The sequence below is a fragment of the Glycine max genome, chromosome 13, assembly GCF_000004515.6.
Source record: "Glycine max cultivar Williams 82 chromosome 13, Glycine_max_v4.0, whole genome shotgun sequence".
Classification (NCBI taxonomy): Eukaryota; Viridiplantae; Streptophyta; class Magnoliopsida; order Fabales; family Fabaceae; genus Glycine; species Glycine max.
The window spans coordinates 28,160,110-28,185,844 of record NC_038249.2 but is presented as its reverse complement, the minus strand read 5'-3'; the positions used below and the strand labels follow the sequence as shown (position 1 = coordinate 28,185,844).

The 25,735-nt window shown below is 32.3% G+C and overlaps 3 protein-coding genes across 3 annotated transcripts; 2 read left to right on the top strand and 1 right to left on the bottom strand.

The window, feature by feature from the left end:
- Positions 1 to 1,310: 1,310 nt before the first annotated feature.
- Positions 1,311 to 3,389, bottom strand: IFS2 (2-hydroxyisoflavanone synthase). Its single transcript, NM_001251586.2, has 2 exons — positions 2,351 to 3,389; positions 1,311 to 2,214 (listed from the first exon to the last, which is right to left on the bottom strand). The coding sequence occupies exons 1-2, from the start codon at positions 3,245 to 3,247 to the stop codon at positions 1,546 to 1,548; spliced, it is 1,566 nt and encodes a 521-aa protein (NP_001238515.2). The 5' UTR covers positions 3,248 to 3,389; the 3' UTR covers positions 1,311 to 1,545.
- Positions 3,390 to 6,969: 3,580 nt separating this feature from the next.
- Positions 6,970 to 9,045, top strand: LOC100780130 (uncharacterized). The gene is made up of 3 exons (XM_006595308.3): positions 6,970 to 7,350; positions 8,026 to 8,214; positions 8,305 to 9,045. Exons 1-3 carry the CDS (start codon positions 6,970 to 6,972, stop codon positions 9,043 to 9,045), a joined length of 1,311 nt encoding a protein of 436 aa, XP_006595371.3.
- A 14,642-nt stretch (positions 9,046 to 23,687) lies between these two features.
- Positions 23,688 to 25,735, top strand: LOC121173309 (2-hydroxyisoflavanone synthase-like). The gene is made up of 2 exons (XM_041008183.1): positions 23,688 to 24,845; positions 24,982 to 25,735. Exons 1-2 carry the CDS (start codon positions 23,949 to 23,951, stop codon positions 25,648 to 25,650), a joined length of 1,566 nt encoding a protein of 521 aa, XP_040864117.1. The 5' UTR covers positions 23,688 to 23,948; the 3' UTR covers positions 25,651 to 25,735.

Sequence of the window (25,735 nt, the reverse complement as noted above, 5' to 3'; positions counted from 1 at the left end):
GATATTCCAAGAGAACTTCATTGTCAAATGCTTCTAAACAACTTTTGGACAAACACTTGCAAACCTATTGAGAGTTCATCTAGAAACTTCATATTGTATTATCCACCCTAAAGGAGAGAAATCTTTATGTTCTTCTCAGAAAGTCAATTGTAATCAAGAGACTGGTTGTCTCTTGAATTGTGAGTTTCCTGAACAGAAGGGAAAGGGATTCCTTGGGTGTTCAGAAGTTGTAAAAAGAATTTTTAAAAGATAGTGGAAAATTTCAAGTGGGTTGCTTGTGAACTGGACTGGACGTAGGCACGGGAAGTGGCCGAGGAACCAGTATAAATAAAGTTTGCAATTCTCTCTTCCCTTATGTCATTTATGTTATTGCAATCAATTTTGTCTTGCATGTTTAAAGAACATTATTAAATTGATTGCTTTCTTCTGCATTTTGAATCTATCATTTAGGAGGGGGTTAAAAGTTTGTTAGTGGGAATTGTAAGACTTAATTCACCCTCGTGTCTTAAGTTATTGAGGCCACTTGTCCAACAAGTGGTATCAGAGCAGGTTTCTTATCTAAAGTTTAAAAACTTCAAGAATAAATATGGTTTCATCTAACTTTCCATTTCGAGAGAAATTCTATTAATAGGCCTTTTGTTTTCAATGGCGAGGGTTATCACTATTGAAAAACTCGAATGCAGATTTTTATAGAAGCAATAGATTTAAATATATGGGAAGTCATTGAAATTGGTCCCTTCATTCCTAAAATGGTAGTGGGAAATGCAACTATAAAAAAAAGTAGAGGAGAATAAGATGATGATTTCAGATTTTGTGAAGAGATTCGATAAGTTTCTGAGAAACAAAAGAAATAAAAGGAAATCCAATGAAGAAATCAAAGGAAATTCAATAGTTATGTTCTTCCCTCAAGCCACGCGTACGATTTCTTTTCATATTATTTATTTACAAAAATAAATTAAGACAAACAAAGCAATGGGACCATGGTGATATTTACATATCATAGAGCTGTGATGGAGCCTGTGATCTGCCAAACAATATGGTTTTGGGACTGATTTAGTAGCTTGGTAAATTACAAAGTTGTTTTTGTTGTTTTTAAATTAGTGCAGCTTGCTTGTATTTTTGTATAGGCTTCATTTGGGCACCAATCTTTGTACTGGAATAGCAATTTTCAATAACTTATTTTGGAGGATAGAAAGTTTTACAAAATTAAAATTATTTGAATCTTATCTAGAATCCAACCACGATACAGGACAGATGGAATGAATTACTCATCTTATAAATTGAAAATGAAATATTGAAATTGGGATAAATGATGTGGCAACTCAAAATTAATATAAGGATTGATAGTTTATAGTAGATGATGTGATTCAAAAAAAAAAAAAGATTGCCTTAGGTAGCAAACGAAGACAAATGGGAGATGATACAATGTGCATGGAAGGGCTTATATACTTCATAAAAAGTAGATGAATGAGACCTTATTGAAATGATGATTATCAACACACAAAAAGTAAATATTACATATGATGATGATGACGATGATCTTAATTAAGAAAGGAGTTTAGATGCAACGCCGATCCTTGCAAGTGGAACACAGACAAGACTATGTGCCCTTGGAACAGTGAGGCCGGCTCTCTCTTCCATGCTAACTTTGGCGTCACCACCCTTCAATATCTGTCCTTGTGGACCCAGCACTTGCAAGTCGAAGCACTGAATAAGAGATGCAAGAAGTGTTGCCATTCCCGAAGTAGCCAGATTGACTCCAGGGCACATTCTCCTCCCAGACCCAAATGGGAGAAGTTGAAAATGTTGTCCCCTAAGATCAAGAGGCCCTGCTTCCCCTTCAGCCCCTGTCTCTAGGAACCTCTCAGGACGGAACTCCGATGGTCTGTCCCAGTATTTGGGGTCTCTTCCTACTTGCCATACATTGAAGAGAATCAATGCTCCCTCTGGGATCACATATCCATTAATCTCACACTCTTCTGTGCACTTTCTTTTGACCACTGGGAGTGGCGGGTGCATGCGGAATGTCTCCTTCACGATTGCTCTAATGTAAGGAAGGTTTTGAGTGTCAACTTCGTCCACAAGTCTGTCCTTTCCCACAACACTGTAGACCTCCTCACGAGCCTTTTCCAACACCTTAGGATTGTTGATGAGTTCTGCCAATGCCCACTCTGTTGCCACCGCTGTGGAGTCTGTTCCTGCCGAGAAAAAGTCCTGCACATACACAATATCGATTAAGAATGCGTACCGTTAATTAATTGCCACCACATGAATATATAAATGTCAATTCTCGATCTCTTGTTAACAAAATACTGCATATTTCGATCAATGAATGAAGCAGGAAACTCACGACAACAAGACCCTTGATGTGGTCCTTGGTGATTTTGATCTCCATGGTCTCATCCTCAGCGAATTCAAGCAAAGTGTCAAGGAAAACCCCGCTGACCTCACCCTCAACAACCTCTCCGTTCTTTCTCCTCCTCACGATCTCACGGCGCTTCTTGATGACCCTTTCAACGACAGGGTCGAACTTGTTCAAGATGTCGTCGATCCTCTTCTCATACTTTCCAACCTTGAGATGCTTCAATGGCCAGATGAAGTCAGTGAGGCTGTATTCGCCAAAGATCTTAAGAACCTCGCGAGCGATGTCTCTGATCTCCTCAGCCTCGCCGAGCATCATCATGGAGATGGTGCTGTTGGTCCATTTCAGAAGCTCCTCGGTCAAGTCAAGGGGCTTCTGTGCCTCTGCGCCTTGGGCCATAACCCTAAGGAACTTGCGGATCTGTTGGGTCCTCAAAGGCCTCAACTTGTTTACAGTGGTGGCGTTGAGAAGGTCGTTCATGATGAGCTTCCTCACGAACTTCCAGTAAGGTCCGAAGGGAACCATGGCCACTGAGCTATCATAGGTGAGGCGTCTTATGGCTGAGGTTTGGAACCTTGTGTTGAAGGAAGTTGCCTCGTGCGTTTGGAGGAAGAGCTTGAACAATTCTGGTGTGGAGGCAACAACGGTTGGCATGGAGCCAAAGTAGAGAGAGAATAAGGGACCATGTTTTTTGGAGAGGTCGATGAGTGCGTAGTGGAGAAGTTTGTCTTTTAAGAGATGAAGGTGTCCTATGAAGGGAAGACGAGGCTTTGGGCTTGGTGGGTTTGGGAGATGGCGAAGTGCTTTTGATTTTGCAGTGGGTGTGGGACGCAAGTGCAGAAACAGAGCCAAAACCAATAAACCAAGTGCAAGTTCAAGCAACATCGTGTTCTCGTCCTTGGTTTGTTTGATCTTTGCTTTTGTGAGGCTAATTTTCCAAGCTCTTGGCCTGAGGAAACAACCTTCTAAGATTCCAATTTATAAGCATCTACTCCACCATACTCTACTTATGGGGAATTTTGTTGTTGTATTCAATTCAATTCTTGTGGGCCTACCACCCTTTTTATCATGTTAAAATTGTTATTCTTCCTATTAAAGAGGACATTAAGGAACAAGAAAATATATTAAGAGTGACAAATGAATCAAGAATTAAATGCAGATGTTTCCATATTTTACTTAACAAAATGGTCCAAAACTCAAAAAGTACTGTAGTTGTTTGTTTTTTCAGTCAAAAAAATAAATAAAAGATTTTAAGATGGCGATTGTTTTCAACTTGTCTTCTTCACCTACTAGGTACACTTCTTTGGTACATGTACTATACTCTGGTCTAAGATCGGCTGCGCCTTTTCTTTTTTTCGATTTTCAATTTGGAATGCTACTCGTTCGTGACCCAGCCTCGGTCAAATAAATGAAATGTTGTCGTGTCTTGATCGCTGCCATCATATTTTTTTTTATTATTATGATTTAGTATCATCATAATTAGAATTTTCATCAAATATTTTTGTAAGTTTTAATTCTTTAGATTCATTATGAGATTGGTTTTTCATCAGAATTTAATCCTACTTAAAATTATGGTTTTAGAAATTTCATCAAATATTTTTATTCTTTAAATTTACTATGAGATTATTCGGCCAACTATATTCGAAAATATAATGAATCACGAAAAATCTATGTATCATCTATTACGTTTCTTTTATTTGCAATTGAGCTCAATAGGCGGGCGCCTCAGTCAAAGAAATGTGTTGACAACTAGCATGTCATAATATGATTGACACCTAATTTTATCTCTTAACAGGTAGTTAAGAATTTAATTTTATCTTGTAAAAAATGATTTAGGTTTTCAATATATTTTAGGTCTAAATTTAATTAAATTTAGACTTGCATCAGCAAAAAAATTAGAGTCAAATATATTTTAGGTTTTCAATAAAAAAAATTGTAATTGGTGACTGATATATTACAAATTTTGTTTTGGTTCTCTTTGCCTGTTAAAATAATGACGTTAATGTCAGTATAAAAGTTTAAAACGCGCTTTGTAGCGGGTAAAAAATTATTAGTATTAATTAAAAAAATAAATTATAATTTCCGACGGTCTTTAAAAATTAATTAAAAAACATATATTTGGGTTTTGTCTTTTCCTTCGATTGTCACTGCATCTGGGCAACTTCTTACTAGTACCACCTTTAACAAACGCTGCTATTGGCATTTTTTGAAAATAAAGGCATTGATATCCACCTACTCTCAACTCAAGCATTACTTGGCCAGTTATTACACTTTTTTTATTATTCGGTCATTATACATTTAAATTTGACAACTTTCACATTCAGAAGTTAAAATTATTTTAGTGGGGTTGGTTCGAAATTCAAACACCTGACAATAATTGGTGTGAATTGGGGAATTTTATTTTGAGAATTGCAAATGTTCCCCTTTGTACAAAAATAATGTGTAAGTGGTTTAATTCATGTAAAATATTTTTATATAGATGTATTTAATGAAATTAATTTAACTTATTACCGCATTATATTAATATAATTCGATAAAAAAAATTAAATCTTATTTAACATCTATGTAAAATTATTTAATTGATTATATATGTATATATATGGATAAACTTTTTTGATTATAAGATGAATTTCTTTAAAAAAAATATCTCTTTTATCTAAATGATGATACCTCATTTAATAAATTCTTTTAACATCTTTTTATTTATTAATGTAAATAATAATACAATATAATGCTATTTCAATTTTTTATATAATATAAACTTTTAAGTGATTGTGAGGATTATAAACAAGGATGAATTTATCGTTAATCAATAAAGACTTTCATACAGTGATGGAATTATTACAAATATTAATAATTTTTTATATATATTTTTAGTTTATTTCATTGAATAATTTCTTAAAAAAATAGTAGGAGAATTTAGAATATCCAAATGATAACCCAAAATAAGAAAGTAGACAGCACCAAGCGAAGTAGATGGGAGAAAGCCCCCGACCTACCCTCCATCTTATATTAATAATTTCCTAACATTGTCAAGATATGAGTTCCGGAACCGGCTGCTCTGCGAAATGATAATGACAAATTCTTTTTCTATACTTTTCTATATAGAATGTTAAAAACCTCGGTTGACTAAACTGCTGTGTTCAACTTTGAACGTCCACGTGCTCCTTCTAAGAGTAGTGGCATTACTACTACTTATTAAAAATAGAATAATAATCCTGTAAAGAATCTTTATTTCAAAATAATATTTACCCTATGAAATTATTAAATATTTAGGGGGTGTATTGGATTAAGATTTCAAAGAATTTTAAAAGACTTTTTTTATGATTAAAAAGTCTTGTGATATTCAATCAAGACTTTTATAAAATATAAACAAATCTTGTGGTATTCAATTAAGACAATAAAGATTTTTTTTTCAGGGCAACAAAATCTGTTGGTATTCAATTGAGATTTCTTACCACTTTTAAAATGTCTTTTGGTATTCAAAAGTAAATAGATTTTGATGGATTCTTTTGTGGAATGGATTTTGAGAGACTTTTTAGTTAGAAATACACATAAAATACTCCTCCAACAATCTCACCCAAACCCTTGAGACTTTTCATAATCTTCCAAAGATTTTTTCTTCTCCTGCCGAACAAGACACAAACCACTACCAGGTTCATTCTCTTACAACTTTTCAATCAATTTTACCTATTTTTTTAATGGCAATCGATAGTCAATATTGTTCATACTATATGTATATTACGCAAATCAAAAGAAAAGGGTGCTGTATATGCTTCAAGATTTCGTATTCATATTGTTTTCAACGTCCAGGCAATGAATATGCATCAAAAGAATGGCAATTGATATGCATCAAGATTTCATATTGCTTTTTTTTTAGTACTGTATATGCAAATCAAAATAAAAAACTCTTTTTTTTTTTTCTGTTTCTTCAACTTGTTTTTTTACAACGTCCATTATTATTATTATTATTTTCTTGTGTTATTATTAAAATGTTAATTATTAATGTGTTATTATTATTTTTTTGACAGCGTGTTATTATTATTATTATTGTGTTAATAATTTTTTAATTGTTATTGTGTTATTATTATTGTTATTTTGTTAATAGTTTTTTTTTAAATGATTTTATGATATATGAGTATTATTTTTATGGAAAATGCTAACATGTGCCCTTAAGACACTTGTTAGTGTATTATGTATAGAAATTTTGTATTGAAAGTTGTGCAATTTACTTTTTTAAAAGTCAAAAATTGTTGTTTTTAAGACATAGTTACTATTGGAAGTATCCTTAACATGTGCCCTAAGTGCGCATGTTAGCATGACCCTTATTTTATTATTAGGTAGTTTTTTATTGGTTTTTCTATTGAATTGTATATTATTCGGGATATAGTCACTATACTTTTGACAATTAGGAAACAATAACTATTTTTGTCAAATAACTAGTTTCTTATATATATGGAAAGATTACTTAAAGGTGAGCTAAGTTCATAATCTTTTAAATATATTAATAGTTATAAATTTAGTAAATTATAATATTTGTAGTATATTAACAATGATTTTTTTTTTTTTAGTCCCACCCAAGTCACAGCAAACTTCGAGGAAAAAGTATGGTTGATTATGAGTATTTGAAGATCGTTGTTGGGGGTGGAGTTTCTAGCGGGAATAATTCTATATCAGTTGATCCAGATGATACTGATGCAACAACTTTTGAGCCAGAAAATAGAACTGTTGGGATAGAAGAATTTTCATATGATCCTAATAGTGATACATTCATAACACCAAATAACTATGAACCAGCATATCAGCCTCCATCACCAAACCAACCAAGTCCACCATCCCACCCCCCTTTAGATTCAGAGGTTCCCATAGAAAAACAAAACTGTCACAAGCGAAGGAGATCCGAGTATGGAGGGAGTTCAAGCGCTGTTGGGATCAACAATCAAGGCAACGTTCTGGAAAATCTTTCTGTTGGCATTGGGACTATTGCTGTGAATTTTGAAAAAATATCCAACATGATGGAGAAAAGAGAAAAAGATAGAGATAGAGATAGAGAGCTCGAGGGTATTATTTGGGATGTTATAAAAGAAATTCCAAATTTGGATGACATAACGCGTTTCAAGACAGCTTAATTGTTAAATACTAAAGCAAAAAAGGATTTTTTCTTGAAGATGTCACCGGAAGAACGCTCATCTTGGATAAACTTTAAGTTAGGGAATAATTAATATTTTGATCATCTATTATTAACATATTATTTTAAACATCGTGAGTTTGTTGAACTATATCTTTTGGGTCTCTATTTTGGTTGAAGTATTTGGTTTGTTTTTTGGTCGAACTATTATGGTTGTATTTTGGTTGAAATATTTGGTTTGTTTTTTGGTCGAACATATGTGATGGCAATTTATGCTTTAATAGATATATTAAATCGGTTTTTGAATATGATGCGTGGTGAACATATTGAACGTCCATTAACTCGACGACAAATTACTAGTCGGGGATATGACTATATACACAAAGCATTAAACGATGATCCTGCAATCTTTCGACAAGTATATAGGATGTATCCTGATGTATTTCGAAAGTTGTGCACGATTATAAGAGAAAAAACACCTTTGGAGGATACAAGATTTATTTGTGTTGAAGAAATGCTTGCATCATTCCTACAGATTGTCAGCCAGAACACTCGATATTGTGTAATCCGCAATACATTTGGCCGATCACAATTTGCTACAAGTGAAAATTTTCACAAGATTTTGAAAGCTCTGAACTCATTAGCACCTGATTTAATGGTTAGACCAGGCTCAACTGTGCCTGCAAAAATAAGGGAAAGCACAAGGTTTTATCCTTATTTTAAGGTATGTGATCATTATCTAATTATAACAAAATTATAATTATAATTGTGATTATTATAATAATATTTATGATTATTGATACACACACTTTAGGATTGCATTGGAGCTATTGATGGTACGCATATTCCCGCATCAGTAAAAGGACGAGATGTAAGCAGTTATCGTGATCGTCATGGAAATATATCACAAAATGTATTAGCTGCTTGTAACTTTGATTTGGAATTCATGTACGTTCTTAGCGGGTGGGAGGGTTCAGCACATGATTCCAAGGTGTTAAGTGATGCTTTGGCAAGGAAGAATGGACTTAAAGTGCCCCAAGGTAAGTATTATCTGGTGGATTGTGGATTTCCTAATCGACGCAAATTTTTAGCCCCATATCGAGGTGTACGATATCATCTACAAGATTTTGCAGGTCACGGTAATGACCCTGAAAATGAAAAGGAATTATTTAATCTTCGGCATGCATCCTTAAGGAATGTGATTGAGAGGATATTTGGTATTTTTAAATCGCGGTTCACAATTTTTAAGTCAGCACCTCCATTTCTATTTAAAACACAAGCAGAGCTTGTGTTGGCATGTGCAGCACTTCATAATTTTCTTCGCAAAGAATGTCGTTCTGATGAATTTCCAGTGGAACCTACTGACGAGTCTTCATCTTCATCTTCAGTGTTACCAAATTACGAAGACAATGATCATGAACCCATTGTTCAAACACAAGAGCAGGAACGAGAAGATGCTAATATATGGAGGACTAATATAGGTTCAGATATGTGGAGAAATGCTAATAATTTAGGCGAGCATGAAGTGAGAATCACTTTGTTATTATTTTTTTAGACAATAATGACTTTGTTATTAAAAGGTTTAAAATTTCTATCGTTTTTATTTTCTTTATTCAAACATTATAATTTATTTATCATCTTTTTCATTCACTTTTGTAACTTCCGTTATTTTTTTGTTTAAAATGTATTAATCTTTCAAAATCTTAAAAATCCATAAAGTACTTTGAAATCTTAAAAATCTGTGTTAGAAATCCATTAAAATCTTGGGTTAAGAATCTTGATTGTAAAAAGTCTTTTAAAAAAAATCTTTTAAAATCTCACAAAATCAATACAATCCCACATAATCTTTTAAAATCTTCAAGATTGTTTTTGTCAAAATATTCTCTCAAAATCCCAATCCAATACAGTATGTTTTTAGATTATGTGTTTTATTTTTTATCATCTATGTAACCAAAAAACATTTGTTGTTATCTAAAATAATACTGCAATATAATATAATACTTATACATGGATGTCATTACTCAAAAAAAAAAAATCTTAAAAGATCTGCACATCCAACAAATGACCGTAAACACACGCCGTTTGAAGTTTGATTCAAACATTATATATATATATTTTATAACCGTGACAGTGAGGTTTGAGTTTAGGGCTTTATATAAAATATTCATACTTCAATTTTGTGAGTTGATTAAAAACATAATATCATTCAAAAATTAAACGTATAACTTTTTAAATATTCATATGTACTCGAGATTAAGTGTGTTCGGATGAATGTTTATAAATTATTTTTAAATTAAGTTGATTCCGTAAAATTTAAAATTGATTGTAGTTACAAATAATTTTGTAATAAAGTGATATGTGTTTAGATTGTAATAAAATTTAGTATAAGATTTTTTATTCAATGCAACAATGAACTTCAACTCTAAATTAATTTTAAACTCACGATCATTTTCGTACCGTGGGTCTAAGTATTAAAACATTTATTTTAAATCTCATTAACTAATATTTTAAGATATCCAAGTACAAAAAAAATGATTGTGAGTTTAAAAAACAAGTATGATTCCCCACCATTGACCAAAGATTCAATGACATCAGCATTCAAGCTAATATTGAGTAAAATATATGCCTTTGAAATGAAAAATATATAACTTTAATTTTTTCATAAAATGAAAATTTTATCAATTTAATCAATAAATCAAAAGTTCTCATAAAATCAATATATTTATAAAAAAAATATTTTTTTTAATCTTATTCTTTAAGTATTTTTAAATTAAATAAATCTATATTTTATAATTAAGTAAATTTAAGTCTTAAATATGTTTTAAGGCATATATGATAGATGAACAAATTTTTTACAAGATCTCATAATTTTTTTTATTAAATCTTTAATATATTAAAACTTTTATTTTGGATTCTTACTGTCATTAAAATGCATTATATTTTTTTCAGTCTAAAAACCGTCAGAAACGTTACATATTTTTCTTTTAAAATTATTTTTTCATAACCAAACCTTTTTTGGTTTTTTGCTCAACCCTAAATACATAAAAGAAACGCTAAATCTGGCCTTGTTAGAGGATCGCGCAAAGGTGCGTTTGGAACAAGAGCCATGTGAGTGAAGGAGATTCTGATTCAGGTATAACCCGCAGTGTTGCCGACGAAGAAGGTGGTGAGTAGAGAGGAGATAGTTGTTGATGCTTAAATTGATTCTTGTAAATTGACACTTTAATTGATTTTGCATTGAAATTGAAATTCAAACTCCAGTGACAATAGGAAGAGGAAAAACCCAAATCTTTTTTTTTAATTACTTTTTTTAAATTGTCAGAAATTATAGTTTATTTTTTAATTAATATATACTAGTAATTTTTTGACCCACTAAAAAGCACATTTTAAAATTTTATATTGACAAGAATGTCATTATTTAACAGATAAAAAGAACCAAAGCAAAATTTGTAATATATCAATCATCAATTACAATTTTTTTTTATCGAAAATTTAAAATATATTTAAGTCTAATTTTTTTTCTGATGTAAGTCTAAATTTAATCATAGTATAAATTATCATTTTATACTTAAAATGTTCACAAATGAAGTTAAATTACTTTTTAAAACTTTTTTTCCTGCCTAAAAGATATTAACCAGACATCAAAATAATTTCTTCACCCAAAAAGAAAAAGAAAATTTAAAGTTTGCTTTCTACCTCCATTATGTTTTGTAGAGACATCTCGTTCCTTCTAGAAATCCCCCCTGTTTTCTGGCATTTGTCACATCGACGCACATAATCTTGAGCGTCTTTGAAGATTGAGGGTCAAAAGAACCCTGCTTGTAGCACCTTTGTTGCCATCCTATCTCCGCTGTGGTGACCGCCATATGGGGAACTACGACAGTGCCAAAGGATGCTCTGTGCTTCCTCCATCATAACACACCTCCTCAACAAATTGTTTGCTCCTAGCTTGAACAGATGTGGATCATCCCACACATAGAAGCGGACATCATGTAGAAATTTCTTCCGCTGACTCCTGTTAAGCTCTTCGGGGATGATTCCTGTGGCTTTATAGTTAGCCACATCGACAAACCAAGGTCTTACGGTGGCTTGTAAGAGGAACTCATCAGGAAATTCTCCCCTTACCTCTGGTTCTTCTTTGGTCACTTCTTCATTCTTCAACCGGGAGAGGTGATCAGTTACCACATTCTCGGATCCTTTTTTGTCCTTGATGACTATATCAAATTCTTGTATGAGCAAGACCTATCTAATTAGCCTTGGTTTTGAATCTGATTTGGTGAGAAGGTGCTTGATGGCAGCATGATCAGTGAAAATCACCACCTTTGACCCGACCAAGCATGGTCTAAATTTTTCTAAGGCATAGACAATGGCTAGCATCTCTTTCTCCGTAGTGGCATAATTCATCTGTGCTTCATTGAGAACTTTGCTAGCGTAGTAAATGGAATGAAATGTCTTGTCTTGCCTTTGTCCTAGGACTGCGCCCACTGCATAATCACTAGCATTGCACATTAATTCAAACTCTTTACTCCAGTCAGGTGCGATCATCACTGGGGCGATTGTGAGCTTGCTTTTCAGGGTTTGGAAGGCCGTTGAACACTATTCATCAAATTTAAACACAATGACTTTATTTATACTTAGATTGATGCAAACCCAAATTAAAGGCAATAGATAAGGAATTTAAAATAAAAGGTCCGTTGAACACTATTCATCAAATTTAAACACAAGAACTTTGTTTAGCAGATTACTTAACGCTCTAGCAATTTTAGAGAAGTCTTTTATGAATCTCCTGTAGAACCCTGCATGTCCTAGAAAAATCCTGATGCCTTTGACACTGGATGGTGGTGGAAACTTCTCAATGACATCAATCTTCGCCTGATCTACCTCAATCCCTCGAGCCAAAATTTTGTGGCCCAAGACTATGCCTTCTCGAACCATGAAGTGGCACTTCTCCCAATTCAGAACTAGGTTTGTTTCCACGCATCTCTGCAGCACCATCTCCAAGTTCTTCAAGAAACATTCAAAAAAGGGCCCAAATATCGAGAAGTCATCCATGAATACCTCAATACTTTTCTCCACCATATCTGCAAAAATGGCCAACATGCACCTCTGAAATGTGGCAGGTGCATTACATAACCCAAATGGCATCCGTCTGTAGGCAAAGACACCAAAAGGGCATGTGAAAGCTATCTTCTCCTGATCCTTGGGGTCCACTGCAATCTGATTGTATCCAGAGTATCCATCCAAGAAGCAGTAATAAGCATGTCCTGCAAGCCTCTCCAACATCTGGTTCATGAAGGGCAAAGGAAAATGGTCTTTCCTTGTGGTTTCGTTGAGCTTACGGTAGTCGATGCATATTCTCTAGCCAGTGATAGTCCTTGTTGGGGTTAGGTCATTCTTTTCATTCCAAACGACTGTCATGCCCCCTTTCCTTGGTACCACCTGAACTGGGCTTACCCAAGCACTGTCAAAAATGGGGTAGATAAGCCCAGTCTTTAGAAGCTTACGCACCTTTTTCTACACCTCTTCCTTCATTGATGCGTTGAGCCATCTCTGGGGCTGTCTAACTGGTCTATAGTCTTCTTCCATCATTATCTTGTGCATACAGTGGGCAAGGCTAATTCCTTTTAGATCTGATATGTGTCACCCTATTGCCTCCCTATGTCTCCTAAGGACCTCCACCAACATGTTTTCTTCCTTTGTTGTTAGCTCACTGTTGATCAGCACAGGCTTAATCTCGTTCTCCTGCAAGAACACATACTTTAGGTGGTTTTGTAGGATCTTCAACATATTTTTTTAATTAATATATGCTAGTAATTTTTGGACCCACTACAAAACACATTTTAAACTTTTATAGTGACAAGAACGTCATTATTTAACAGATAAAAAGAACCAAAGAAAAATTTTTAATATATCAATCATCAATTACAATTTTTTTTATCAAAAATCTAAAATATATTTAAGTCTAATTTATTTTTTCCTGATGTAAGTCTAAATTTAATCAGTATAAATTATCATTTTATACTTAAAATGTTCACAAATGAAGTTAAATTACTTTTTAAAACTTTTTTTCCTACCCAAAAGATATTAACTAGACATCAAAATAATTTCTTCACCCATAAGGAAAAAGAAAATTTAAAGTTTGCTTTCTAATTAAAGATCTTACTTTAGATCCTATAAACGCTTCAAAATTTATTGAAATATTAATTACTATTTTTTCCATTTAAATGATTAAAGTTATTTCATAAATCGATAAATTATCACTCATGTTTGTTTAATTGATTTTCAAAGAAAAAGGACATAACTAGCTCAAAAAGAACTTCAGAAATTAAAACCTTGCACAATTCAAACTAAAGGAACAAAAAAACTATAAAACCTAACCCAAATGTTTTAATGTTACATACACTAGCAATGATAACAGGTAGCATATTATAATGCTCATTCTTATATATCTGTATTTAAATAAAAATACTCATCTCCATCCTTATACCCACACATATAACAACTTTAATTCTCATTCTCACATCCTTTGGGTACCTATATTCTATATACTCATATCCACACCTACAAATGATAATGGATAAGATCTTGGATAAGGTCTTGGTAGGATTTCATAATACTCGTTCTCATATTCGTGTTTTAAAAAAATACTCATACCCCAACCTTTTACTTGCTCGTATCACAACTTTAATATTCATCTTCGTATCCGTTGGATACTTATATACTTGTACTCACAAACACACTACTCACATTTTACTTATGTACCATGACAATACATCAATAAAAATATTTACAAAAAAAATTATTACAAATAAATTAAAAATTTACTCTTAAATCATGCAAATATAATATTGAAAACAACAAAACAAAATCGAGTTATTCAAATTAACATAAGTTTTATATAACTAAACAACATTACAAACTTAATATTCTAACATAATTATTCTTAAATTTGAAGTTCTAATCATCAAAATATGAAAGAATGTTGCTAAATGTACACTGATTCCTCAAAGGCTCAAATATTTCCTGTATATTTATTCAAAAAAAAATCAAGTGATCTTTTATTTCGATCAATGTTATAAATTCACTTTTTAAATTATTAGTTCAACCAATAAATGATTATTTGAATTAATTACACTAATTTTCGCTCAAGTTTTTGAAATTTCTTTCTTCATATTTTATAACATATTATAAAAAAACATTAAATATTTTAATTTCCAGTAAATATATTTAATAAAATTTATTTTAATATGTTTATTATGTTATTTATGTAAAATAAATCAACACTATTATTATATGAATATTAATCAATAAAATTATTTTATATTAAATTATTAGAGATAGAGTAAAAAAAGGATTTGTAATAAATATATTAGGTCTCAACATTATCACATTTTGAATTTATCTTTTTTATCTTCATCTTAATCTTTTATTTTTCTTATCTTCTATTTTTTTGTCTTTATCATCCTTTAATTTAAATCTTTTATCTTTTCTATCTTCTATTTTTATCTTTAAATCTTTTATCTTTTTTTAATCTTTATCTCATCTCATCTCCTATCTTTCTTTACCTTTTATTTTAAATTCCTTATCTATTGCCTTTAATTTGGGTTTGCATCAATCTAAGTATAAATAAAGTCATTGTGTTTAAATTTGATGAATAGTGTTCAACGGCCTTCCAAACCCTGAAAAGCAAGCTCACAATCGCCCAGTGATGATCGCACCTGACTGGAGTAAAGAGTTTGAATTAATGTGCAATGCTAGTGATTATGCAGTGGCGCAGTCCTAGGACAAAGGCAAGACAAGACATTTCATTCCATTTACTACGCTAGCAAAGTTCTCAATGAAGCACAGATGAATTATGCCACTACGGAGAAAGAGATGCTAGCCATTGTCTATGCCTTAGAAAAATTTAGACCATGCTTGGTCGGGTCAAAGGTGGTGATTTTCACTGATCATGCTGCCATCAAGCACCTTCTCACCAAATCAGATTCAAAACCAAGGCTAATTAGATAGGTCTTGCTCATACAAGAATTTGATATAGTCATCAAGGACAAAAAAGGATCCGAGAATGTGGTAACTGATCACCTCTCCCGGTTGAAGAATGAAGAAGTGACCAAAGAAGAACCAGAGGTAAGGGGAGAATTTCCTGATGAGTTCCTCTTACAAGCCACCGTAAGACCTTGGTTGTCGATGTGGCTAACTATAAAGCCACAGGAATCATCCCCGAAGAGCTTAACAGGAGTCAGCGAAGAAATTTCTACATGATGTCCGCTTCTATGTGTGGGATGATCCACATCTGTTCAGCTAGGAGCAAACAATTTGTTGAGGAGGTGTGTTATGATGGAGGAAGCACAGAGCATCCTTTGGCACTGTCGTAGTTCCCCATATGGCGTCACCACAGCGGAGATAGGATGGCAACAAAGGTGCTACAAGCAGGGTTCTTTTGACCCTCAATCTTCAAAGACGCTCAAGATTATGTGCGTCGATGTGACAAATGCCAGAAAACAGGGGGGATTTCTAGAAGGAACGAGATGTCTCTACAAAACATAATGGAGGTAGAAAGCAAACTTTAAATTTTCTTTTTCTTTTTGGGTGAAGAAATTATTTTGATGTCTGGTTAATATCTTTTAGGCAGGAAAAAAAGTTTTAAAAAGTAATTTAACTTCATTTGTGAACATTTTAAGTATAAAATGATAATTTATACTATGATTAAATTTAGACTTACATCAGAAAAAAAATTAGACTTAAATATATTTTAAATTTTCGATAAAAAAAAATTGTAATTGATGATTGATATATTACAAATTTTGCTTTGGTTCTTTTTATCTGTTAAATAATGACATTCTTGTCAATATAAAATTTTAAAATGTGCTTTTTAGTGGGTCAAAAAATTACTAGTATATATTAATTAAAAAATAAACTATAATTTCTGACAATTTAAAAAAAGTAATTAAAAAAAAGATTTGGGTTTTTCCTCTTCCTATTGTCACTGGAGTTTGAATTTCAATTTCAATGCAAAATCAATTAAAGTGTCAATTTACAAGAATCAATTTAAGCATCAACAACTATCTCCTCTCTACTCACCACCTTCTTCGTCGGCAACACTGCGGGTTATACCTGAATCAGAATCTCCTTCACTCACATGGCTCTTGTTCCAAACGCACCTTTGCGCGATCCTCTAACAAGGCCAGATTTAGCGTTTCTTTTATGTATTTAGGGTTGAGCAAAAAACCAAAAAAGGTTTGGTTATGAAAAAATAATTTTAAAAGAAAAATATGTAACGTTTCTGACGGTTTTTAGACTGAAAAAAATATAATGCATTTTAATGACAGTAAGAATCCAAAATAAAAGTTTTAATATATTAAAGATTTAATAAAAAAAATTATGAGATCTTGTAAAAAATTTGTTCATCTATCATATATGCCTTAAAACATATTTAAGACTTAAATTTACTTAATTATAAAATATAGATTTATTTAATTTAAAAATACTTAAAGAATAAGATTAAAAAAAATATTTTTTTTATAAATATATTGATTTTATGAGAACTTTTGATTTATTGATTAAATTGATAAAATTTTCATTTTATGAAAAATTAAAGTTATATATTTTTCATTTCAAAGGCATATATTTTACTCAATATTAGCTTGAATGCTGATGTCATTGAATCTTTGGTCAATGGTGGGAATCATACTTGTTTTTTAAACTCACAATCATTTTTTTTGTACTTGGATATCTTAAAATATTAGTTAATGAGATTTAAAATAAATGTTTTAATACTTAGACCCACGGTACGAAAATGATCGTGAGTTTAAAATTAATTTAGAGTTGAAGTTCATTGTTGCATTGAATAAAAAATCTTATACTAAATTTTATTACAATCTAAACACATATCACTTTATTACAAAATTATTGTAACTACAATCAATTTTAAATTTTACGGAATCAACTTAATTTAAAAATAATTTATAAACATTCATCCGAACACACTTAATCTCGAGTACATATGAATATTTAAAAAGTTATACGTTTAATTTTTGAATGATATTATGTTTTTAATCAACTCACAAAATTGAAGTATGAATATTTTATATAAAGCCCTAAACTCAAACCTCACTGTCACGGTTATAAAATATATATATATAATGTTTGAATCAAACTTCAAACGGCGTGTGTTTACGGTCATTTGTTGGATGTGCAGATCTTTAAGATTTTTTTTTTTTGAGTAATGACATCCATGTATAAGTATATTATATTGCAGTATTATTTTAGATAACAACAAATGTTTTTTGGTTACATAGATGATAAAAAATAAAACATAATCTAAAAACATACTGTATTGGATTGGGATTTTGAGAGAATATTTTGACAAAAACAATCTTGAAGATTTTAAAGATTATGTGGGATTGTATTGATTTTGTGGGATTTTAAAAGATTTTTTTTAAAAGACTTTTTACAATCAAGATTCTTAACCCAAGATTTTAATGGATTTCTAACACAGATTTTTAAGATTTCAAAGTACTTTATGGATTTTTAAGATTTTGAAAGATTAATACATTTTAAACAAAAAAATAACGGAAGTTACAAAAGTGAATGAAAAAGATGATAAATAAATTATAATGTTTGAATAAAGAAAATAAAAACGATAGAAATTTTAAACCTTTTAATAACAAAGTCATTATTGTCTAAAAAAATAATAACAAAGTGATTCTCACTTCATGCTCGCCTAAATTATTAGCATTTCTCCACATATCTGAACCTATATTAGTCCTCCATATATTAGCATCTTCTCGTTCCTGCTCTTGTGTTTGAACAATGGGTTCATGATCATTGTCTTCGTAATTTGGTAACACTGAAGATGAAGATGAAGACTCGTCAGTAGGTTCCACTGGAAATTCATCAGAACGACATTCTTTGCGAAGAAAATTATGAAGTGCTGCACATGCCAACACAAGCTCTGCTTGTGTTTTAAATAGAAATGGAGGTGCTGACTTAAAAATTGTGAACCGCGATTTAAAAATACCAAATATCCTCTCAATCACATTCCTTAAGGATGCATGCCGAAGATTAAATAATTCCTTTTCATTTTCAGGGTCATTACCGTGACCTGCAAAATCTGTAGATGATATCGTACACCTCGATATGGGCTAAAAATTTGCGTCGATTAGGAAATCCACAATCCACCAGATAATACTTACCTTGGGGCACTTTAAGTCCATTCTTCCTTGCCAAAGCATCACTTAACACCTTGGAATCATGTGCTGAACCCTCCCACCGCTAAGAACGTACATGAATTCCAAATCAAAGTTACAAGCAGCTAATACATTTGTGATATATTTCCATGACGATCACGATAACTGCTTACATCTCGTCCTTTTACTGATGCGGGAATATGCGTACCATCAATAGCTCCAATGCAATCCTAAAGTGTGTGTATCAATAATCATAAATATTATTATAATAATCACAATTATAATTATAATTTTGTTATAATTAGATAATGATCACATACCTTAAAATAAGGATAAAACCTTGTGCTTTCCCTTATTTTTGCAGGCACAGTTGAGCCTGGTCTAACATTAAATCAGGTGCTAATGAGTTCAGAGCTTTCAAAATCTTGTGAAAATTTTCACTTGTAGCAAATTGTGATCGGCCAAATGTATTGCGGATTACACAATATCGAGTGTTCTGGCTGACAATCTGTAGGAATGATGCAAGCATTTCTTCAACACAAATAAATCTTGTATCCTCCAAAGGTGTTTTTTCTCTTATAATCGTGCACAACTTTCGAAATACATCAGGATACATCCTATATACTTGTCGAAAGATTGCAGGATCATCGTTTAATGCTTTGTGTATATAGTCATATCCCCGACTAGTAATTTGTCGTCGAGTTAATGGACGTTCAATATGTTCACACGCATCATATTCAAAAACCGATTTAATATATCTATTAAAGCATAAATTGCCATCACATATGTTCGACCAAAAAACAAACCAAATATTTCAACCAAAATACAACCATAATAGTTCGACCAAAAAACAAACCAAATACTTCAACCAAAATAGAGACCAAAAGATATAGTTCAACAAACTCACGATGTTTAAATAATATGTTAATAATAGATGATCAAAATATTAATTATTCCCTAACTTAAAGTTTATCCAAGATGAGCGTTCTTCCGGTGACATCTTCAAGAAAAAATCCTTTTTTGCTTTAGTATTTAACAATTAAGCTGTCTTGAAACGCGTTATGTCATCCAAATTTGGAATTTCTTTTATAACATCCCAAATAATACCCTCGAGCTCTCTATCTCTATCTCTATCTTTTTCTCTTTTCTCCATCATGTTGGATATTTTTTCAAAATTCACAGCAATAGTCCCAATGCCAACAGAAAGATTTTCCAGAACGTTGCCTTGATTGTTGATCCCAACAGCGCTTGAACTCCCTCCATACTCGGATCTCCTTCGCTTGTGACAGTTTTGTTTTTCTATGGGAACCTCTGAATCTAAAGGGGGTGGGATGTGGACTTGGTTGGTTTGGTGATGGAGGCTGATATGCTGGTTCATAGTTATTTGGTGTTATGAATGTATCACTATTAGGATCATATGAAAATTCTTCTATCCCAACAGTTCTATTTTCTGGCTCAAAGTTGTTGCATCAGTATCATCTGGATCAACTGATATAGAATTATTCCCGCTAGAAACTCCACCCCCAACAACGATCTTCAATACTCATAATCAACCATACTTTTTCCTCGAAGTTTGCTGTGACTTGGGTGGGACTAAAAAAAAAAAATCATTGTTAATATACTACAAATATTATAATTTACTAAATTTATAACTATTAATATATTTAAAAGATTATGAACTTAGCTCACCTTTAAGTAATCTTTCCATATATATAAGAAACTAGTTATTTGACAAAAATAGTTATTGTTTCCTAATTGTCAAAAGTATAGTGACTATATCCCGAATAATATACAATTCAATAGAAAAACCAATAAAAAACTACCTAATAATAAAATAAGGGTCATGCTAACATGCGCACTTAGGGCACATGTTAAGGATACTTCCAATAGTAACTATGTCTTAAAAACAACAATTTTTGACTTTTAAAAAGTAAATTGCACAACTTTCAATACAAAATTTCTATACATAATACACTAACAAGTGTCTTAAGGGCACATGTTAGCATTTTCCATAAAAATAATACTCATATATCATAAATCATTTAAAAAAAAACTATTAACAAAATAACAATAATAATAACACAATAACAATTAAAAAATTATTAACACAATAATAATAATAATAACACGCTGTCAAAAAAATAATAATAACACATTAATAATTAACATTTTAATAATAACACAAGAAAATAATAATAATAATAATGGACGTTGTAAAAAAACAAGTTGAAGAAACAGAAAAAAAAAAAAGAGTTTTTTATTTTGATTTGCATATACAGTACTAAAAAAAAAGCAATATGAAATCTTGATGCATATCAATTGCCATTCTTTTGATGCATATTCATTGCCTGGACGTTGAAAACAATATGAATACGAAATCTTGAAGCATATACAGCACCCTTTTCTTTTGATTTGCGTAATATACATATAGTATGAACAATATTGACTATCGATTGCCATTAAAAAAATAGGTAAAATTGATTGAAAAGTTGTAAGAGAATGAACCTGGTAGTGGTTTGTGTCTTGTTCGGCAGGAGAAGAAAAATCTTTGGAAGATTATGAAAAGTCTCAAGGGTTTGGGTGAGATTGTTGGAGGAGTATTTTATGTGTATTTCTAACTAAAAAGTCTCTCAAAATCCATTCCACAAAAGAATCCATCAAAATCTATTTACTTTTGAATACCAAAGACATTTTAAAAGTGGTAAGAAATCTCAATTGAATACCAACAGATTTTGTTGCCCTGAAAAAAAAATCTTTATTGTCTTAATTGAATACCACAAGATTTGTTTATATTTTATAAAAGTCTTGATTGAATATCACAAGACTTTTTAATCATAAAAAAGTCTTTTAAAATTCTTTGAAATCTTAATCCAATACACCCCTAAATATTTAATAATTTCATAGGGTAAATATTATTTTGAAATAAAGATTCTTTACAGGATTATTATTCTATTTTTAATAAGTAGTAGTAATGCCACTACTCTTAGAAGGAGCACGTGGACGTTCAAAGTTGAACACAGCAGTTTAGTCAACCGAGGTTTTTAACATTCTATATAGAAAAGTATAGAAAAAGAATTTGTCATTATCATTTCGCAGAGCAGCCGGTTCCGGAACTCATATCTTGACAATGTTAGGAAATTATTAATATAAGATGGAGGGTAGGTCGGGGCTTTCTCCCATCTACTTCGCTTGGTGCTGTCTACTTTCTTATTTTGGGTTATCATTTGGATATTCTAAATTCTCCTACTATTTTTTTAAGAAATTATTCAATGAAATAAACTAAAAATATATATAAAAAATTATTAATATTTGTAATAATTCCATCACTGTATGAAAGTCTTTATTGATTAACGATAAATTCATCCTTGTTTATAATCCTCACAATCACTTAAAAGTTTATATTATATAAAAAATTGAAATAGCATTATATTGTATTATTATTTACATTAATAAATAAAAAGATGTTAAAAGAATTTATTAAATGAGGTATCATCATTTAGATAAAAGAGATATTTTTTTTAAAGAAATTCATCTTATAATCAAAAAAGTTTATCCATATATATACATATATAATCAATTAAATAATTTTACATAGATGTTAAATAAGATTTAATTTTTTTTATCGAATTATATTAATATAATGCGGTAATAAGTTAAATTAATTTCATTAAATACATCTATATAAAATATTTTACATGAATTAAACCACTTACACATTATTTTTGTACAAAGGGAACATTTGCAATTCTCAAAATAAAATTCCCCAATTCACACCAATTATTGTCAGGTGTTTGAATTTCGAACCAACCCCACTAAAATAATTTTAACTTCTGAATGTGAAAGTTGTCAAATTTAAATGTATAATGACCGAATAATAAAAAAAGTGTAATAACTGGCCAAGTAATGCTTGAGTTGAGAGTAGGTGGATATCAATGCCTTTATTTTCAAAAAATGCCAATAGCAGCGTTTGTTAAAGGTGGTACTAGTAAGAAGTTGCCCAGATGCAGTGACAATCGAAGGAAAAGACAAAACCCAAATATATGTTTTTTAATTAATTTTTAAAGACCGTCGGAAATTATAATTTATTTTTTTAATTAATACTAATAATTTTTTACCCGCTACAAAGCGCGTTTTAAACTTTTATACTGACATTAACGTCATTATTTTAACAGGCAAAGAGAACCAAAACAAAATTTGTAATATATCAGTCACCAATTACAATTTTTTTTATTGAAAACCTAAAATATATTTGACTCTAATTTTTTTGCTGATGCAAGTCTAAATTTAATTAAATTTAGACCTAAAATATATTGAAAACCTAAATCATTTTTTACAAGATAAAATTAAATTCTTAACTACCTGTTAAGAGATAAAATTAGGTGTCAATCATATTATGACATGCTAGTTGTCAACACATTTCTTTGACTGAGGCGCCCGCCTATTGAGCTCAATTGCAAATAAAAGAAACGTAATAGATGATACATAGATTTTTCGTGATTCATTATATTTTCGAATATAGTTGGCCGAATAATCTCATAGTAAATTTAAAGAATAAAAATATTTGATGAAATTTCTAAAACCATAATTTTAAGTAGGATTAAATTCTGATGAAAAACCAATCTCATAATGAATCTAAAGAATTAAAACTTACAAAAATATTTGATGAAAATTCTAATTATGATGATACTAAATCATAATAATAAAAAAAAATATGATGGCAGCGATCAAGACACGACAACATTTCATTTATTTGACCGAGGCTGGGTCACGAACGAGTAGCATTCCAAATTGAAAATCGAAAAAAAGAAAAGGCGCAGCCGATCTTAGACCAGAGTATAGTACATGTACCAAAGAAGTGTACCTAGTAGGTGAAGAAGACAAGTTGAAAACAATCGCCATCTTAAAATCTTTTATTTATTTTTTTGACTGAAAAAACAAACAACTACAGTACTTTTTGAGTTTTGGACCATTTTGTTAAGTAAAATATGGAAACATCTGCATTTAATTCTTGATTCATTTGTCACTCTTAATATATTTTCTTGTTCCTTAATGTCCTCTTTAATAGGAAGAATAACAATTTTAACATGATAAAAAGGGTGGTAGGCCCACAAGAATTGAATTGAATACAACAACAAAATTCCCCATAAGTAGAGTATGGTGGAGTAGATGCTTATAAATTGGAATCTTAGAAGGTTGTTTCCTCAGGCCAAGAGCTTGGAAAATTAGCCTCACAAAAGCAAAGATCAAACAAACCAAGGACGAGAACACGATGTTGCTTGAACTTGCACTTGGTTTATTGGTTTTGGCTCTGTTTCTGCACTTGCGTCCCACACCCACTGCAAAATCAAAAGCACTTCGCCATCTCCCAAACCCACCAAGCCCAAAGCCTCGTCTTCCCTTCATAGGACACCTTCATCTCTTAAAAGACAAACTTCTCCACTACGCACTCATCGACCTCTCCAAAAAACATGGTCCCTTATTCTCTCTCTACTTTGGCTCCATGCCAACCGTTGTTGCCTCCACACCAGAATTGTTCAAGCTCTTCCTCCAAACGCACGAGGCAACTTCCTTCAACACAAGGTTCCAAACCTCAGCCATAAGACGCCTCACCTATGATAGCTCAGTGGCCATGGTTCCCTTCGGACCTTACTGGAAGTTCGTGAGGAAGCTCATCATGAACGACCTTCTCAACGCCACCACTGTAAACAAGTTGAGGCCTTTGAGGACCCAACAGATCCGCAAGTTCCTTAGGGTTATGGCCCAAGGCGCAGAGGCACAGAAGCCCCTTGACTTGACCGAGGAGCTTCTGAAATGGACCAACAGCACCATCTCCATGATGATGCTCGGCGAGGCTGAGGAGATCAGAGACATCGCTCGCGAGGTTCTTAAGATCTTTGGCGAATACAGCCTCACTGACTTCATCTGGCCATTGAAGCATCTCAAGGTTGGAAAGTATGAGAAGAGGATCGACGACATCTTGAACAAGTTCGACCCTGTCGTTGAAAGGGTCATCAAGAAGCGCCGTGAGATCGTGAGGAGGAGAAAGAACGGAGAGGTTGTTGAGGGTGAGGTCAGCGGGGTTTTCCTTGACACTTTGCTTGAATTCGCTGAGGATGAGACCATGGAGATCAAAATCACCAAGGACCACATCAAGGGTCTTGTTGTCGTGAGTTTCCTGCTTCATTCATTGATCGAAATATGCAGTATTTTGTTAACAAGAGATCGAGAATTGACATTTATATATTCATGTGGTGGCAATTAATTAACGGTACGCATTCTTAATCGATATTGTGTATGTGCAGGACTTTTTCTCGGCAGGAACAGACTCCACAGCGGTGGCAACAGAGTGGGCATTGGCAGAACTCATCAACAATCCTAAGGTGTTGGAAAAGGCTCGTGAGGAGGTCTACAGTGTTGTGGGAAAGGACAGACTTGTGGACGAAGTTGACACTCAAAACCTTCCTTACATTAGAGCAATCGTGAAGGAGACATTCCGCATGCACCCGCCACTCCCAGTGGTCAAAAGAAAGTGCACAGAAGAGTGTGAGATTAATGGATATGTGATCCCAGAGGGAGCATTGATTCTCTTCAATGTATGGCAAGTAGGAAGAGACCCCAAATACTGGGACAGACCATCGGAGTTCCGTCCTGAGAGGTTCCTAGAGACAGGGGCTGAAGGGGAAGCAGGGCCTCTTGATCTTAGGGGACAACATTTTCAACTTCTCCCATTTGGGTCTGGGAGGAGAATGTGCCCTGGAGTCAATCTGGCTACTTCGGGAATGGCAACACTTCTTGCATCTCTTATTCAGTGCTTCGACTTGCAAGTGCTGGGTCCACAAGGACAGATATTGAAGGGTGGTGACGCCAAAGTTAGCATGGAAGAGAGAGCCGGCCTCACTGTTCCAAGGGCACATAGTCTTGTCTGTGTTCCACTTGCAAGGATCGGCGTTGCATCTAAACTCCTTTCTTAATTAAGATCATCGTCATCATCATCATATGTAATATTTACTTTTTGTGTGTTGATAATCATCATTTCAATAAGGTCTCATTCATCTA

Coding starts and splice junctions, on each gene's coding strand:
- LOC100780130 (XM_006595308.3), top strand. CDS start 6,970: ATGGTTGATTATGAGTATTTGAAGATCGTTGTTGGGGGTGGAGTTTCT. Junction 7,351..8,025: donor TTGGCATTGGGACTATTGCT/GTGAATTTTGAA, acceptor TCATTCCTACAG/ATTGTCAGCCAGAACACTCG. Junction 8,215..8,304: donor GGTTTTATCCTTATTTTAAG/GTATGTGATCAT, acceptor CACACACTTTAG/GATTGCATTGGAGCTATTGA.
- IFS2 (NM_001251586.2), bottom strand. CDS start 3,247: ATGTTGCTTGAACTTGCACTTGGTTTATTGGTTTTGGCTCTGTTTCTG. Junction 2,215..2,350: donor ACATCAAGGGTCTTGTTGTC/GTGAGTTTCCTG, acceptor GTGTATGTGCAG/GACTTTTTCTCGGCAGGAAC.
- LOC121173309 (XM_041008183.1), top strand. CDS start 23,949: ATGTTGCTTGAACTTGCACTTGGTTTATTGGTTTTGGCTCTGTTTCTG. Junction 24,846..24,981: donor ACATCAAGGGTCTTGTTGTC/GTGAGTTTCCTG, acceptor GTGTATGTGCAG/GACTTTTTCTCGGCAGGAAC.